This window comes from Lissotriton helveticus, chromosome 2_1 (assembly GCF_964261635.1).
Source record: "Lissotriton helveticus chromosome 2_1, aLisHel1.1, whole genome shotgun sequence".
Taxonomy (NCBI): Eukaryota; Metazoa; Chordata; class Amphibia; order Caudata; family Salamandridae; genus Lissotriton; species Lissotriton helveticus.
The window spans coordinates 1,759,960,575-1,759,978,908 of record NC_136059.1 but is presented as its reverse complement, the minus strand read 5'-3'; the positions used below and the strand labels follow the sequence as shown (position 1 = coordinate 1,759,978,908).

General features: G+C 45.3%; 1 protein-coding gene across 4 annotated transcripts in view; it reads left to right on the top strand.

Moving 5' to 3' along the window:
• LOC144818885 (RNA exonuclease 1 homolog) overlaps positions 1–18,334 on the top strand; it is a 1,142,074-nt gene that overhangs the window by 626,249 nt on the left and 497,491 nt on the right. For all 4 annotated transcript variants that reach the window (XR_013607172.1, XR_013607173.1, XM_078676714.1 and 1 more), the window contains exon 9: positions 998–1,147. Coding sequence is in view for 2 of the 4 variants with exons in the window: in XM_078676714.1 (XP_078532840.1) it covers positions 998–1,147 (150 nt within the window). In the remaining 2 variants the exon portion in view is untranslated. The remainder of the gene's footprint in view (positions 1–997; positions 1,148–18,334) is intronic.

The following is an 18,334-nucleotide window of genomic DNA, read 5'->3' as shown; positions in this document are numbered from 1 at the left end:
TCTGTGCTCCGTCCTTGTTGGCCGGCACAGTTCTGCGTTGTAATGGCAGCCTTCCTATTGTCTGTCAGGACATTCTTCCCTTGTCACTCAGCCTCTGGGGAGGGTCTATGCTTCGCTTTATGGGGTTGTTTCTCAGAGCGTTGCTCTGCCCTTACTTCTTGTTTTTTTGCTATACAGTGTCTCACACTGTCCTTTATGATGATGATCTGCACCATCCGATTTCTTTGTTTTACGGATTTTTCCTCCTTCGCACAGTGTTCCCATACTCAGTGTTGTTGGTGTCTCCATGTTGTGTCGCGGAAAAGTTTCTCTGAAGAAAACTGACGTCAGCGAGCCGGGAAGGACTTGTATGACCTCGCTGACGTCACATCCGTGGACGACATGAGCGCGGGTTCGTGTGGCGCCGTTCCCCGGCGCGCCGAGGTGCTGCTACAAAGATTTTCCGGATCCAGTCTGACGCCTGGGGATAATTCTAAGTTAAGCAATCTGCGGCTAGACAACGTCTCTACCAGATACATCGTTACCGAAGGTAAGTAACTCGTACAACAAGCATCCAGTATCATCAAAAGTGGCTTTTTAACACATAGATGTAGAGCAAGGAAGTAAAACATTTTACAAAAATAGCACTGCACAGATTTGCATATACATTTTTACAACAAAAAAAACACAATTATAGTTATGATAGAATTTTACTTGGAGTAATGAGGTGATAGTAACCAGTAAATTTAAATAATTCTTGAAGACTAAAAGGAAAAATTACTGTTTGCATGATGTCTCCTCTTAAACAGTTCTATAAAGTATGCAAGTATTTTTGTTTTTCATAATGTCAATTTGCAAGTACTTGTGCAGTTACCAGATCAGTGTTTTCCATTCCTCAGCATTTCCAGGTTTAATTTGTGGTACATGATATACACAATTTTTTGGGCCCATTGGATTGTCAATATTGAAATGTAGTTATAAATAACCTAATGTTAAAAATAGTCATCTCTTTACTTAGATTTTAAAGGAGCTTCTCTGTATAAAATTCTAAAGGACTACTTGCTGAATGAGGAGCAGTTAAAAGAAAATGGATTCCCTCGACCAAATCCTGAGAAGCCTGGAAGTGTTATAATTTGCAATGGACAGACAAAAAATATTGTTACTGATGGTAAGTTAATATTCCAGAAAAACGTATTGTCTATAAATAAATGTCAATTTACTAACATAAACTGTTCTCAAAATGCACCTCAAGGATTTGAAGATTTGACTAGCAGCAAGTAGAGGTATTAATATTTTAGCCACCTTGCGAACCCATCCAGTAGAATCGCACTTAATTGTCAAAAGCACTATTAATATGACAGTTTGTATCCCACTTCATGCCTTATTTTTTTCTGTGCATATTTGCACCTGCATTCATTTTGTTTTCCACAGGAGGCTGCAATTGTACCAAGCATCTTATTTTTCATTATGATAAACTAGTGTAATGCTGTTTGGGTATTCAAGCACTCTGTTATGAAGCTTCATTTTTTATTTTCAACGATTCTTCTAGGCAGAATTGTATGCAAGCTCCCTGGCAAATAGTATGGTTCTTGAAGGAGTTGGCACTGTCTAAAAACCTATAGGCTTGCCCATTGCTTCTGTTGCTTTTTGAGGTGTTTACTTATGTTTGTTTGCTGAATGCCCAGTGCTATGTTGAGGCTGTTGTGGTGGGAATGTTCCCTGCATGGCTTTGGAAAGCATTAACCCCTGCCCAGCATTCCCCATGTAGCAAGTTTTGGGATTTTTGGTCTCCACACATGCAACAGTTATCACACCTGTATGCAGGGGGCCTGCATGGAAATGGACTGAGAACTCAGAGCAGGGCTTTGTAGTCTAGAGGAGCGCACCACGTCCATCCCTCCTATACGAACCTTGACTATTGTCAGCTTGCCAGGCTATAGAGGACTGACGGTGATGGCAGCGACTGTTATACGTTCAGTACAGGCCTTTTATGTTTTATTGGCACAGGTAGGGATGCTTTCTTGTTTCTCCTTTTTAAAATGGGCTGCAAGTCCCGAGCAACAGGGTCTTTTGGTCATCCATGTTGGACAATAATATTGCATGTATGTTTAACCTATGAATGTATAGAAGGATTCATGTGTATCTTATGTGTTGTTTGACAATTATAGACCAGAAATCCACTTTGGATCTCCTGTCTGTCCTCCAGATGAAGGTTGGAGGGAGTGTCAGACAGCCGTGTTAATTGGGTGACTCCTCTGCAGCATTACTGAAGTCATTTGAAGTGGACCAGGCACTAGGGTGTGGAGGGTCGGAATCTGGGGGGAGGGGGCCTTTTGAAGTACAGGGACATTACCTACCCGTAATTACATTCTTACCATAGGTGGTATCCTCAACATGTTATGATGTACCTGAATGAGGAAGCCTCTGTCTTTTGTGCCTTTATTATGGGCTGTCGCACGGGGAGCTCACATCCCTACCCCCCTCGTTATACCTGCTGTCACTAGAGAGCAAAATCTATGGCATGACCATTCTGGCAGGAAGTAATCAAAAGCAAAACCCCATTACCAGTCCCAGAGCTGGCCGTGTGGAATGCAGTGTCTCTGGGAAGGGAGTTCTATTATGGGGAAGATTCTCCCAGTCACATTGCCAGGTGTCCCAGTAAACCAGACTCTAAGAAAGACCTTTGAGTTTAGGGTTTGGTTCACTGACTGCCAACTCACCTTTGCCTGGTTCAGTGACCAAAAAGTTCTATATACTACTTAAAGACGCAGTTTTGAGCTGACATGAGGAAAGGAGTCCACTGTGTGCTGGAGAAGGATTGAGGGGTATCCCTGCACAAAGGAAAGGCTACCTTGATTCAGGGTATTGCTGAGCTGTGTGGAGGAACTAGATACAGATTTACTCTATTCCAGGTAAAGAATTGTGCCACCAGGCTGTGACCTGTCTCCCTTCAGCCTCCGTACCCTGAACAAGACGTCTTGTTCCCTGTTTCTGTGCTTGCACACACTTAGAGCTTCCTTTGGGACTGGTCTGTGCAGAGCTGTACAAGGTGGCTAGTGAGAGTAATGCGGAAATGTACAGACCAGACAACCAAATGCCTTTGGCATGGTGTTTATAAGAATAGTAACCACATTTATCAGTTTCACCTTCATGCCCTCAAGGATCACTGCTGCAAACTGTTGGGCTCTGTGTGCTTTTTGGGGAGGAGCTTGAGCTTTGAGCCACAGTAAGATCCACAAAAGAGGTTTCTTACTTAAGTAGGAGTAAGTGGAGTGCAATCTCTTGATCTGTCTGCATGGCCACTCTCTCCTGGAATCCAAAAAGCACATCATTGCAAACAGTGGACTACAGTGGATTTGGAATGGTTAGTCCAGCTTCCCCAAATAGCTTGTCTGCAAAAAAACACAAGTGGCAGCAGCGTAAACCCAATCGGCAGAAGCAAGAAACACCCTCCACTTTTATTCAAGTATATCTTGTAATTGCACGTTGCGGTAACTGTTGATCATAATGAGCACTGAAAGTTATAATTGTGATCTACAAAAAGCCATAACATATCTGCATTGGTGTTAGATACAGCCCTAGAGCAGCGTAGCAAGATTTATCCTAACAGTCTCAAAAGGGAAGTCAGTTGTATTTCGCACAGATAGTTTCATTACGATATCCTTACCTGCAAGAGTCTGGTAGTGTGCTACAGTTTGTAATGGCTGATTTTACAACCTAGTGATGTTTATCCTGTAGTAATAGTGATTATTGTTGAGCTCTCAGTATTTTGCTCAATTTTCATCCATAGATGCTGATTAAAGTAATATTTATTTTCTAGTTAAAGCACCTGGTGGATAATGTTTTATTAATTGTTGTACAAATTACTGAGCCTGGAATCTTGACCTCCCTCTACTTCCCTTTGTAAATATTGGAACACTCTGCTTAGCTACCTTAAACATCAAGTGTTAAAGGGGTGTACCTGGCATTAATGTTTGGGTCCAACAGTTGGGTATGGACCTGGGCAAGCTATTTATGTTAACATTTTAGCTTTGTACCCCTTGATTTTCCAAGGATTCCTGAATAATTTTATTTTACCAATTTGATCAGTTTTAACAACACCCTCAGAGCTTTGAAAGTACCCAAGCAAACATGTCACTTTCGCACCTCACTGTTTAATTGCTCTTGTGAAAAATATCTGAAGGCGATTGAGCTTGAATTTGATCGTGGCACTTAAATATGTTGTGACTTGACAAATCTAGGATTGACCAATTATTGTAGATCTTCTTGGTTCATTGTTGTAAAGGGTAGTCTTCGTGCAGGAGGGCTGTGGAGATTATAATTTAGAAAGTGTTGATCTTCCCCTCAAAATATCTTCATGTTGCCGCATGGAGTCAAGCTTGCTTGATGTATTGTTCTGAAAACCTTTTGGTTTAGGCTTTACATTGTTTAGTTTTGAATCAAAAGTTTTGGTAACCAGATTACATGATAGTTGAGCATAGGATAAGTTGGTGTAGATTTGGGTACAAGTAAGGGTGCATTTGTATGTATGGAAGATTTATTTGACATATACTGGCTTACGATGGAAAAAACCCAAAGGTCATGAGAACTCCATGAGGCTTTATAAGATATTGAATTGACTAGAAGCTCCACATTATGACCACATTTTGCATCTGTCTATTTTCTCTTGCACCTGCCTATTTTCTCTTGACCATATTCAGTCTGATGTTGATGAGATATTTTCTTTTGAACACATAACAGTTGTACATATGGGTCCCGTATCCTCTTACAAAAGGGAGCATTTGGCAACGTCCAGGGCACAGGATCTTAAGTGTGCTCTAGGTTGGATGAAAGAGTAGTTGTGATTTGGGAGAAACAAATTAAAAGGGGACGTGGGTAAAAAGAGTCCACCAAAGAGGGAGTGGACCAATTGACTTTTGTCATCAGGTAAGGAAATGAAAGGCGAGTTCATTGACTGGACAGGTAAGTTGACAGTGAGTGAGCCAGATGCAAAGCCTAGGAGTAGATGTGGTAGGAGGGATGAAGGAGATTGTGGCCTGTATCCTCAAGTCTTTTCATTTCATACTTAATGTGATGTTGGTGCTTCTGGCAGTCAGTGTCCAATACTAATCTTATGGGGCCTGCCTGAGGTGTATGGTAGGATGGTGGCTTTCATCCCCACCCCATCTTAAAAAAAGAACGGCCTTTCTACTTCATGGTCAAATTGCTTTCTGGTGTCCTTGTTGCAAGAAAGTAGTGATTGTATTACTTGCTTCAAGATTGGTTGGTCTCGCAATAATTGACTACAGTTTTGGATTAACCTTCAATGTATTCAACAGCCTTTGCTTTAAATTCTTGAATGAATTACACCATCTACCTCCTCTGTGGCATTGGTAGTGTGGTGTGAAGGATCGGGCGAGGCAATAAGTGATTATTTTTTGGTCAAGTGAAGCGTGCTTGACTGCTTAGCGTTTTTTTGTTCCCCACTATATCTTTTAGGATCATAGTGATTGATTGACTATTCCTCTCTTTAGCAGGATGTTGGATAGGTAGACCTCAAGCAAGAAACTGATATTATTTCCAGCAGAATTAAAAGTGCCTCTGACCTCTATTTAACTAGACAGACTTTCATGTATCCTCCTGTGAGACCCCTAGCAGTCATGAATTCCTGGCTGTGACTTTTTCTATTGACTCTGTTCTTTAGTCAGTATTATACAGATGTTGCACTGCAGTCACCAGAGTCTCCTGCACTTTGGTGATGTCACTTTGCATCTGCTTTTTCTTTCTCTCCATATCATCCTGTATTAGAATTCTCATCATCCTGCCCTCTATTGGCACGCCAGACTCACGAAGCATGACTAACCTGGAGTTTAAGACCAAAGTGTTTTGTCTGTCTATATAAGCATCAACAATATTCCTGTCCCCATTGAGGATTATCTCTTCAGTTGTTTGGGGTCTCTTACCATCCTGCTGCCCATTGGGAGTGTCTCTGTGAGGAAAATGTCTAGCTTTTCTTCCTCTTTGGCTTTGTTGCTGTCGTTGGTAGTGTTTGCAGATTCTCTCGAGTTAATAGTTTGAGACAGCCTGTTCGTCCATGTACCAATCACCTTTCCAAGCTGTTCGCCTCTGTTGCAAATTATAGGTCTTCCTATTTAATATAGGTATTGGCAGAGCAAAGGTAGCCACTTTTATTGCCTCATAACAGGTGGAAAATGTAATTCCAAGTTCCAGTAGATTGGTATGCCTCTGTAGTCACTTGTACTCATTTGACCTTTGAATTCATGGGCTTTACTTTTGTGGCTGCAACCCTGTTTGTTGAGGTCTTGTGTTTTTTAAAGGATAGCCGTTAGGCTGAAATAGTTCCAGAGGTCACGGAGTACAGAAACAGCGATCATCCTCTGCATTAACAGCTAAACCATTATATGCCATCCTTGAAGAAGAATGAGTTGCCTATGGATGGTACCCAATCATGCACAATACTGGCAATCCATGACTAGGACCGTTCCTCCAAATTGTTTGGATGGTGGCCTCCAACCCATTCTGGACCACTTTACTCTGAACCTTTTCCTCTGCAAATTACCATTTAATTGTTCATTTGTCGCAGTCAAGTCGAGATTAACTTTACTTCGGTTCAGAGAACCATAAAAGTTTCACAATAAAAATATTTACAATTCATAAAAGCAACAGAGAATGATTTAAAACAATGTATAATATTTCAGCAAAGACAGAAAATCATCGCAGTCCTTCCAGTAATGCTAAAGGCTAGCTAATATGCCTGCTCATTGTGCACAAGGTTTGTCTAACAAGTTATAACCTGGTAATAATACAACTCGTTAGTCATCAGAGGAGAAGGGGCAGTATCTGGGACCTCACAAACGTCTGTCGAGGGAAAGGAGATTCTGTTTTGCGCCCCAAGTATCTCCAGTATCTCAGTTGAGGAAGGGGGGAGTCCCGCCCATGGTCAGGGTCCTTTGGATGCAGATCATAACGCAATTAATAGGAGGCCAATGAGGGAGGAAGAGGGTAGAGCAGAGGAGGGTCAGATAGATGTTTCAGATCAAAGAGCCCTCTAAGACAGCAACTACCCCTGAATATTGTCAACAACGTCAAACTGGTTATTTATTTCATATCACCTGTTAGTGGGAGACTGTTATTGTCAGGGCCACCAGCCATTCTTCTCCTGATAGAAGTGTTGCTGATTTTCAATGTCTCTCAATTCTTGACTAGGCTACTGCCAGTGAAGTGCACAACCATTGTTTCTGGTGATTATTGATATTGTCCACCTTCACTGTGTCATGTAGATTCACCAAGTCCAGGGAATGTTGGAGGTTGATGTCAGAGTTTAAGAGCACCTTCCATACAGCTCCGAGTATGGTTGAAATATGGGGCAAGTCCAAAGAATATGAATTATATCTCCCCAGCTGGGAGTAAAATGCCAGCACGGAGATGAGCCTGCCATTCCAGACATGTGAAGTTAGAAAGGCGACCCGTGACAGCTATGTGGGATTTTGAAATAACTAAATTTTAACCTGGCTTCTTATAAACGTTTGTCCGGAGAATAAAGAATCTCTTTCCAGTCTGTTTTGTCTGTAGAATCCATGAGGTATGGTTTACATCAGTGGTAGTGATCTTGTTGCAGGATGTGAATGTACATGGTCGATAAGCGTGTCCTATAAACCATAAATAAGCTTTTATCTTTAGCTAAACAGACCTGCATACACCCCTGGGGTTTTTAGCGTGGGGTGGAATGGTAGACCAGTTGGAAGAGATGTGTAGCCGTGTGATACAGTTTCAGGTGTGCCAAGCGTAAGCCTCCTTCGGTGGTGCCGACGTAAAAATTTGATGCTGCCAGCCCGGGGAGGTTTTCTCTAGCCAAATATTTTGCCGCACCTGGGCATCTAGCTGTCTCAAATGAGAACGGCACTAGCGTCTGCAACATGTCAAAGATGTAATTAAATCCTGCTGCAACCACCATTTTGATCGCTTGGACTCGGTGTCAGATTTGCAGGTGTTTTTATTTGGCAAAGTCGGTGAGAAATGTAATATTGTCAGTCTGCATGTGGTGAGGGGGTGTGCTAATTTGGACCCCCAAATACTTAATTTGTGTTGACATCCACTTGAACTGCAGGCCAAGAAGGCAAGCTGCCGTCGTAGCCAGAGTAGTGGGGAGCGCATCACTTCTTACCCAATTTATACAGTAGGCACTGAAAGTGAAAAACCTATCTACGATGTCCAGTAGCATGATGGTTCCGGTCATACCCTTGTCATGCAAGGAACGGACACTTGGTCCCCAGGAGGTGGCTCTTTTGAAGCATTAAAATAAAGGGAAGGAAGCGGTGAGTGTAGTGCAGCATTGCAGAACACTTGAATTTGTCCAGGAGACCATTAACTTTCCACGACATTACACTGTATGGAGTCATGGTGGGACATTAGGTGTAAATATGATCTTAAGCAGGGAATCCACCGGTCGTGTGTGCCGGGGAGGGCAGAGCTTTACAGGAAAGGATTCCAAAGTGTATGAGACATGTTGCCATATACATACTATCCGGTCAATGCGACAACTTAAGGAAGAAAAAAGGCATTAACAAATAAAACCATAACATGCATGCATATTGTATGCAACCCCATGCTCCTCCCCACCCATTTATGCCCCAACCGCCCCCCCCCCCCCCCCCCAAAGCATCTGTTGCTCTAGAACAGGTACCCACACTGGGTATTTACAAAGGACCGAAAAGAAGCAAGAAACTTCGAACGGGCGTGGTATGGTGGACCCCTCTCTGTATTCGGTTCAATACAGCATGACACCCATATGTGTGAGCATATTTGGAACATTCAACAACAGTGTACTGGAATCTCTGCTCGTCTGTCTTACAGACCCAGCCATGGACAGTGTTGTGCAATTGGTGAGGGAGTTTGGCTCAAACATTCTTCAGGCTGGCTTATTCCTTGTGGGGCCCTCCTGTTGACCGAGGACTGTGGTCTGCTGGAGTGCTGGGTTGCCGAAGACTTCAATTGCGAAGAAAGTGACTTGGTCCCAGCATTTTGCCTATGTGGGCGGTAGCGGTGTTGGTGAGGACTGCCGGGGAAATTATGGCGATTGGCGATGGGTGCAGCTCAGCTGCTTTTCCTCGGCAACCCAGTCCAAGGCAGTTTTGGGGGGCATCAGAATAATGGGTTCTACCTTCATGGATGTGCAGGAAACCAGCATGTAGGTCATCTGGAGATGAGTTTTTGCTTAACGGCTTTGTATGTCCTACGTTTAGCCTGGACGTCCGGGGTGTAGTCAGGGGAGATTAATTTTGAAGTTTTGATAATGGAGGTCCTTATGGGCCCTGGCCTCTCTCAGGATACAATCTCTGTCCTTAAAGTTGACGAGTCTTGCTATCATGGGCTGTCCGGGTGCATCTGGAGGGGGTTTAGGCGCAAGCGATCTATGTGCCCGTTTCACGATGAACCAGGGTGAGTTTTTCCTTTGGCTCCCAGGACTGAATCAATTCCCCCTGAAACATTGCCGGGTCAGAACCCTCAACATCCTCTGGGAATCCCCCAAAGGGGGCTCTGGGGCAGTGCCATCGGTGCGACCGCACCGGGCATTGGCTTGGAGTAGGGGCGTAATTTCTGAAAATGTGTATTATCATTTTAAAAGCGCCTGCTGCCTCGTTCCTCGCCTCCAGCAACTTTCAGACATCAATTAAAATGTCAAGAGAGGTCCGGTGATTAATCGTCCGTCTTCCTGGAAAGAGACAGGAGGTTTCTCTAGTGGATGGTTTGACTCACCCTAAGGTAGCGCAGAGGGTTAAAATTCCTGCTGCTAAGAATGTGTACCATGCATATAAGGAAGTGCATGTAATGTAAATAGGTCAGTGGGTTATGCTTCTGTAAGAGTGCTCCTTTTGTTACTTGTCATTTAGAAGTCAACATCCTAATCTAGAACATTGAGCTATTAACTGTCATCCAAGAGATGCATGCAAACTGCAAGGTATTTGTTAGAGCTATATGTTTTTTGTCCAGTCTTTCATTATCCTAATCTTGTGAAAAGGGTTCATTTAGGTAGAAAACAATTCTTATTATGAAAGAGAACCCCTAACCATGTTATGTTTTAAATTCTGAATGTGTGCCTTTCCTGAAGAACTTTAACTATATTCCCTACCATTATTGATGTCATCTCTCCTACACGACACCTTGTAGTACTGTCTGATGCAACATTTTCTATACACTGATTTACACACATAAGATTGTCTCTGTGCAATGTGTGTGTGGTGTGAAGTGCCCCGACATCTGACACTGGTATGAGTGGTGCTATAAAACTTAATGAATCTGAGAGACAGTGGTTATGGAGACTTGAGAAACACTGTTAAAGGGTGCTAGTGAGGGAATCCGTGGCAGAAGTGGTCATTGTGGGTGCGCCAACTGACATTGTCGCACAGGGTGCCACCAGCTCTAAAGCCGGTCCTGCCCACAAAGCGCAGGTATTGCATCTTGACTGGTTTTCGGTGTCTTTGGTGCGATGGTGGAGCTCCCCTGTGTGGGTAAGCAGGCGGGCCACTTTGGCTTTGAGGTCAGCGACCTCATCTTCCACTGGGGATAGAGGCCCTTTGCTTCTTTAATTCCACCAGTGGCATTACGCAGATATGGCGAATGAGCGCCACATTGACCCGGACCTCCACAATCTTTCCTTCGACAACAGCCTGCGAGGTATGAATAGCCTAGAGAATCTTGTTGAGGTCGCCCTCAATTGTGACGCCTTTGTCTGCTGTCTCCCCTCCGGCTTGAGTTGTTGGTGTTGTATACTGGTTAATACGTGGTTGGGAGGGGGGGGGGGGGGGGGGGCAACCTTGTGGTTCTATCTTTCCTCATTTCTCCTGGGAGTGGAGCTATGATCTTGGCCAGCGCTCAATCCACTTACTTGGAGTCACACAGCAACACGGACGGCCAAGCAAGTACCCCTCAGTCCAAATAAGGCCAAAACGAGGAACAGCAGCGAAGAAGGAACCAGATCCTCAGGAGCAGGGGAGGTATGAGCCCAGTGATTTACAGCACAGTAGACTTGTGGGTGGGAGTGGGGGCGACAGAGGTGGACCCCAACCAGTCGCACCCTGAAGCCCTGGTCCTGGGATGCGATGTTGCAGTAGCAGTACAGCCAGCCCTAACTCGAGGATCCTTCAGAAAGTAGAAACTAAGGATAGCCTTGGCTCCCAAGGAGAGGTCAGGTCACTGGGTAAACAACCCTGCTCACTTTTAGGTCAGAATGCCCAGACATCCACACCCTGCCCCAGGACCTGTTTCTCTGCAACCAGTTTGGGCCCAGCAGGATGGAAAGAACAGCAGGCGAGACCCACATCAGCCCTCTGTAGACTTAAGGTCCCAGCACTATGTTGTCTGTCAGGCTCCCAGACAGAGAAAGGAGAACTGTCCATGCAGACACAGCGCCAGAAAATTATCAGGAGTTCCCAGATAAGTGGTCTGTGCCCACTTATTTTCTCCACTTGCAGCCACGGTCAAGCACGTTCGTGGGCAGCAGGTCCAGCACCCCTGGGGCTGCTGCATATAGCGGGGGCAGGAGGAGGGCTCAGTGCAGGTCGCTCGACCTCCACTTGTGAAGATAGTCAGTGAGGTGCGACCCCGGGTACTGCAGGCAGTAACGGTGCATCAGGCCTGTGCACGCTCGCCCAGCAGGGCCTCTAACACCCATCTGTGGCCGCTCCTAATATCATGTTGCAGCCGCTTCTCCCGTGGTCCGCCGCACCCGCGTCCAGCTCTGACCGTAGAACTCAGTGTCCGGTCGAGGCCGAAATCTTGTGGGCAGCAACAGCCCTCTGTTCGCGTATGCGCTGACTGCTTCTAAGGAGGTTTCTGGCCGACTAACAACTATGGGAGGCCACTGCAGTCCCTTGCTGATCTGGAAGATACCAGGTTCTGCTGGCAATGGAGGCGAATGACTGAGTGGTCCGGAGCACTCTTGAAGTGCGACCGCCATAATGACGCCTCAAGTCCTGTTTTCTGCTTTTAAATCCTTCACGTGGCCTCGCAGATATGCCTTTACATGTCTCCCATACTGAACTGTTTAAAGGTGAGACTCCATTGATATTAATGTGTGTGTGCTTTTCATGCAAATTGTATTCTTTGTTCCATTGCTTGCACAAAATTGAGATTATCCAATCTATTCAAATCATATTTTGTAAATCTTAATCTTTTGATTTGGCCCGCTTTACTATCCAAATATGGTCTGTAAAGCCATCTGACTAATTTTTGCTACTTGAAACAAATGTTTTTCTGACACAAGAACGAACATGTAGCCCAGGCTGCGACTTGGTGTATCCAAGAGTCCTCGTTGAGTTTGTATCTTGTCATGCCTCTTTTAACTTAAATCTGTGATTCATATCCTGGCACTATGCTCTCATCTTGGGTTTGTAATGACCCCTTTTCTGACACTTTCCTGAGCTACCTTTAGAAGTGAGTGTTGCACGGGTAAGTTTATGCTGCATTGTTCATGATGTTCATTCATCCTTGGACGTCATGAACAATGTAAAGCCGTTCTGCTATTCTAGATTTAGTCGTTATGTTTAATGATAGTGCATTATCTGTTTTATTTTCTGTGGGCAGCACAGTTACTGTGGCGTTGGCTTGTGGGCCATTTTGTACCTTTAACATTAAAAAGTATTTTTGGGAGTCTCTACTTCGCATCGTGGATTATTCACGACACAACAGTGAGCTCAAAGTTTAAATAACTGTCTGAGATGTTGGTTGTGACTAAGGAGAAGGCAACAATTAACTGTGCGGAGGCATTTAACGTGCGTATGGTTTTGTATTCAATAGATCTGTGAGCTGATCAATGAGTAAATGTTTTTGTGAGTCAATTTGATCATGTATTACAGAATTCACTTTTCTCCGCAAGTTACTGCTTTCTTTTGCTTACCTTTTTAGAACTTTTCGAACAGGTTTTTGTGTGCTTTATTTGGTCCTGGGTTCCTAAGGGGAAAAATCCCCTCTGCTGACCTCCTCAATCTTTCTCAGTAGGGACCTCTTATTGGTGACCCCCAACCTGGATATAGCGATGAGCTGAAATCCATCTGTTAGGCGGCAGGGGATTAGGCGCCCAGTCACTTTTACCTGTTCAGATCCCGCTTCCAAAAACAAATGAATTGTTAACATTTCTCCCATTTTATTATTCCCTTTCACCAATCGTAACTTCTATTCCCCTTGCCTTTCAAGTGCCCCTTCTCCTTGTCTTTTACTTTGGTCTCTTCACACTCCACTCTTAAACATTTCTCCTTCTATCCCTTTTTAGGTTTCCCGCTGTGCTTGAGAAATCTGTTTTTAATATAAACTTAAAAGGGACTTACATCCCACCTCCTCTCTTTCCTGGCGTCTCATTGGTTCCTGTGCATGCCACTTACCTTTCCTCCATTTCTATTGGCTGTAGTATATTTCCCTGTGTTTACCAATGCTTGTTCCTGGTCTGCTTCTCTTATCAGTTTCACACACCCGAAATACCGTTAACATCAGTGTTGGACTTGCCCTTTTTGGCAGGTTCACACCTAAACTTTTTGCCTTAATTTCTAACATGGTGTTGGTGGTTTTAGGCCTCTGGGCACTTTAGCACTGTAGTCCAGTGTAAAGTGTGTGCGCTCTCTGTGCACATTTGGTGAAGTTGACCTGCCCTCCCATAGGAATACATTGGGGAGAAGTGTGTCCATGGTAATTCCTGGTATGAGAGGAGCAGCCGGGTCAAGTTTAGTATGTGTGAATTTGTGAGAATAAATGCTGCGCAATGGTGCTCGCAGATTTATTGTGACTATGGGAGAAATGCCACTTATAGAAGTTGCTCCCCTCACACTTCTTTGTTGCTTGATAATACAAGGTCATGAATCAGGACTACTTCTGATTATGTAGGTTTATTTAGTTTCACCCTTTACTTTTCAATTTCAAATACAAAAAGGTTTTTCATTGCATGTTTGAGAAACACCAAACATATAACACGTTATGACAAATATGAAAACCATGAATGACAACACAATTTCAAAAACATCAAATTCAACAAAAATGAAACAACACATTGCACATTATTTTAGTATTGCAGCATTTGTTCAAAATACTCAAATTGGAAAGAAAAATGCTGGTATCAAAAATACTCTTTTTCATAAGATCATTGAAGGACAAAGAGTCTGAAAGAGGGCTACATGGATACAAATCAATGAGTCCAAATCGCAGTAAATCCTGTTTGTTTTGTAGCCTTCTCTAGGCATAAAGAAGGCTACAAAACAAACAGGGGCCTTGTACTTCTTCTCAAGGCGCGGAATCTGAGCCGGTAAGGAGTTAGGAGCTTTCATCAGTTTAATGCCCTCTTTCCAAACAAAATCAATTATAGGGATTGTGTGTACCTGCTTAAATGGCTTGTCTTTAAACAAGGCCCCTACAGGTTCTCCAGCTTGCCTGATTTCTCATCCCAAGCCGGACTCTGTCGTGACTCAGGCAGCACAACGTAGAGCTCGGAATCCGGCGTCTCAAGTCACAGCCCCTCCGGATAGAGAGGGTCGACGATTGGATGCAATTGGCCGCAAGTTCTCAACCATGGCCTCCACATCTGTCCGAGCAGCCAATGCCTTAGCTATTTTGGGTCGCTATGACCGGCAGATGTGGTCAGACATTGCAGATTACATGGCACTCATCCCTGATGCTTCCAAGGCTGACGCACAGCAGATTCTCCGCGATGGACAAAGAGCAGCGGAAGAAATCATAGACTGTGCAGTCGATATGGCTAACACCGGTTTCCGCCTCCTGGCAAGTGCGGCTGCACTTCGACGTCAAGGCTGGCTAAAATCCACCTCCTTCCGGCAGGAAGTCCAAGCCAGAATACTGGATATGCCATACGATGGAGAATCATTATTCGGATCCCATATCGATGATGCCCTTGAATCCATCAAGAAGGACACCGATACGGCGAAGTCCTTGGGCACACTACAGTTTCGTAGACAGTCCTTTCGAGGTGCGCGCGGACGCGGCCCTTCTTCCAACTTTCGAGGTGGGCAGCAATACCGTTCATACAATCAGAGCGGCCAACGTTACACGCCCAATCAGCAGTCTCGGCAACAACCCTCCAAGACATACAGAGGAAAGCCGTCCTATCGTGGCGCAAATCAGAAACACCAATTACTTTTGCCACTCTCAAAGTGTTGGAGGACTAATCTCTGTTTTATTCCCAGTGGTCCTCAATCACCTCGGACCGCTGGGTTTTGGACATTGTCAAACGGGGTCATACCCTGGAGTTCAGAGATTCCTCCTTGCACCCCACCTCGTGGCCCACCTCCTCCACATCTCGAGGAGCTTTACCATCAGGTTCGTCTTCTTGTGTTGAAAGGGGCAGTCGAAGTGGTCCCGAAACATCTAAGAGGGAGGGGTTTTTACTCTCGATTTTTCCTCATACTCAAGAAGAACGGAGATTGGCGACCCATTCTGGATCTGAGGGCTCTCAACCAGTTCCTGAAGTCTCAATCATTCCGTATGCTGACGCTACTGGAAGTCCTGCGTCTTCTATCCAGCGAGGATTTTATGACCACCATAGATCTTCAAGACGCGTACTTTCACGTTCCAATATTCAAACAACATCGCCAGTATCTGAGTTTCAAAGTGGGATCAATGCATTTTCAGTTCAAAGTTCTGCCCTTCGGACTGCGTTCAGCTCCTCGTGTGTTCACGAAGGTACTGGCCCCAGTGGTGGCTCACCTGCATCTACAAGGAGTTCAGATCTTTCCTTATTTAGACGATTGCCTTCTCAAGTCTCAGTGCCACCATCAGCTGGGTCGGGACACGCACCTTTGCCAACAGGTGTTTCAGTCTATGGGATTGACCATCAATGTCGAAAAGTCTCAGTTGGCACCTCTGCAGACCAGATCCTTCCTTGGAGCGATCCTAGACACGCAGCTCGCAAAAGCATTTGTCTTTCACGAGCGACGTCTGAAGATACTTCGTCTGGTCTCACTCATTCGACGAAAACAGTCAGTTTCTGTTCGGACGTTTAAGTCATTCTTGGGAATGGCTTCGTCTTGTATCGCACTGATCCCAATTTGCAGGTTGCGCACCCGTCCTATTCAGGAAGAACTGGACTAACAGTGGCGTCAGGTCTCCGGGTCCTTCAACGACCTAGTTGCCGTTACAGCCCGCATGAAGATGAGCCTGTGTTGGTGGGCGCAACCCGCAAACCTGAAAATGGGTGTGTCCTTCCTCGATCATGTTCCGGACCCGACGCTGACGACAGACGCCTCCCTGGAGGGGTGGGGCGCTCATCTCCAGGGCCTCTCCATCAAGGGCAAGTGGTCGCCGACGCAGCGCACGTGGCATATCAACAGGCTAGAATTGATGGCGATCTTTCTAGCGCTCAAGTCCTTCCTCCCAGTTGTTCACGGGTAATCAGTGCTAATCCAAACGGACAACACCACCAGTATGCACTACGTGAACAAACAAGGCGGAACCAGATCTCCACTTCTGTCCCGCTTGGCCCAGTCAATCTGGGATTGGGCTCTCCGCCATCGCATCACCTTGACGGCTGTCCACCTTCCGGGTGTGTCAAATCTCCTGGCGGACTCTCTGAGCAGGTCCACTTCCTCAACACACGAATGGGAACTGCACCAACCGACTCTGGATCTTGTGTTCCACCAATGGGGTCACCCAGATCTGGATCTCTTTGCAACACCGGAGAATCGGAAATGCCCGTCTTATGCAAGTTGGCATCCCCACCCAGGGTCCTGCGGGAATGCCATTTTGATCAACTGGTGCAATCTATTCGCTTACGCTTTTCCACCGCTCCCATTAATACAGCGGGTACTGTGGAAGATGCGGAGGCAGCCCTGCCACATTCTGTTGATCGCACCGCGTTGGCCCAGACAGGCATGGTTTACAGAACTGCTGCTGATGTCCCAGTGCGAGCCCATTCCTCTACGTCCTCGTCCAGATCTACTAACTATGGCCTTGTGTGTCATCCAGATCCTCAACGCTTCAATTGTGGGCATGGAACCTGAGCACCTTGAGTTCGCGGACTTGAACATATCCCAGGAGTGCAGAGACATTCTAGCTCAAGCCAGAGCTCCGTCTATAATTAAGACCTACAAACTTAAATGGAAGCGATTCTGTTATTGGTGCGTTTCAGCCAATATCCATCCCATCCATTCCACTCCTGAACAGCTCCTTCCTTTCTTTTTGAGCCTCGCCCAGTCAGGTCTCTCTCATTCTACTCTGAGAGTTTTCTTAGCGGCAATATCTCGTTTCCGACATGATGGCTCTTCATCCCTCTGTTCATCACGAGTTATACGTCAATTTTTCAAAGGGCTCTTCCGCACGTTTCCACCTGTGCGTCGCCCTCCGCCAGCTTGGCACCTCAATGTGGTATTAGCTCAACTTATGAAGTCACCATTTGAGCCTATCCATAAGGCCGATATAAAATTCATCACCTGGAAGGTTGCACTCCTTCTGGCTTTGACCTCATCTCGTCGCGTGAGCGATCTTCACGCTTTCACTGTCAAGCCGCCTTACCTACAGTTCAAACCTAACGGAGTGGCACTGCGTACCAACCCTTCTTTCTTACCTAAAGTACCTACGGATTTTCATTTGAATGAGCCTGTGTTCCTTAAGACTTTCTTTCCGGACCCAAAATCTCCGGCGGAGCAGCGCCTACATTCGTTGGACATCAAGCGATGTCTTAAATTTTACATTGCAAGAACTGCTCTTTTCCGCAAGTCCGACCAACTGTTCGTTGCATACGGACGACTGCGTAGAGGACATCCAGTTTCCAAGCCGACAATTGCCCGGTGGCTTTCCTCCGCCATTGCCTTCTGCCACCAACAAGCGGGCAGACCATTGCAGTCTTCAGTGAGAGCTCATTCTACGAGGGCGATGTCTTCATCCACCGCCTTGTTTGCTGGTGTGCCACTTCATCAGATTTGCCGTGCAGCGACATGGTCCAGCAGGCATACCTTCACCCAACATTACTGTTTGGATACCATCAATGAAGCGGATACCGCAGTGGGGCAGGCAGTGCTTCGCCATCTTTTTCAGTAAGGTGAGCCTCTGTTCCCTCCTCCTTCTTGTTTTCCTGTGATTGCTATGATGTTATATGACTGTATTATTTTTATTATAGTACTGTCTTGATATATTCTTCATATGCTTAGCAACCTCAGTTCTAGGAGGTTACTGCTTTCTATTCTATTCAATCATGTGAATCTATGAAAGACACCCCTAATACTGGAGAAGAACAATAGTTACTTACATGTAAACAGGTGGTTCTCCAGTATTGGTGTCTTTCATAGATTCACATGCGACCCACCCTCCTCCCCTCAGAGGCTCTCTTCTCCTCATGCGCTCTTAGTTACTTTGTGCTACGAAA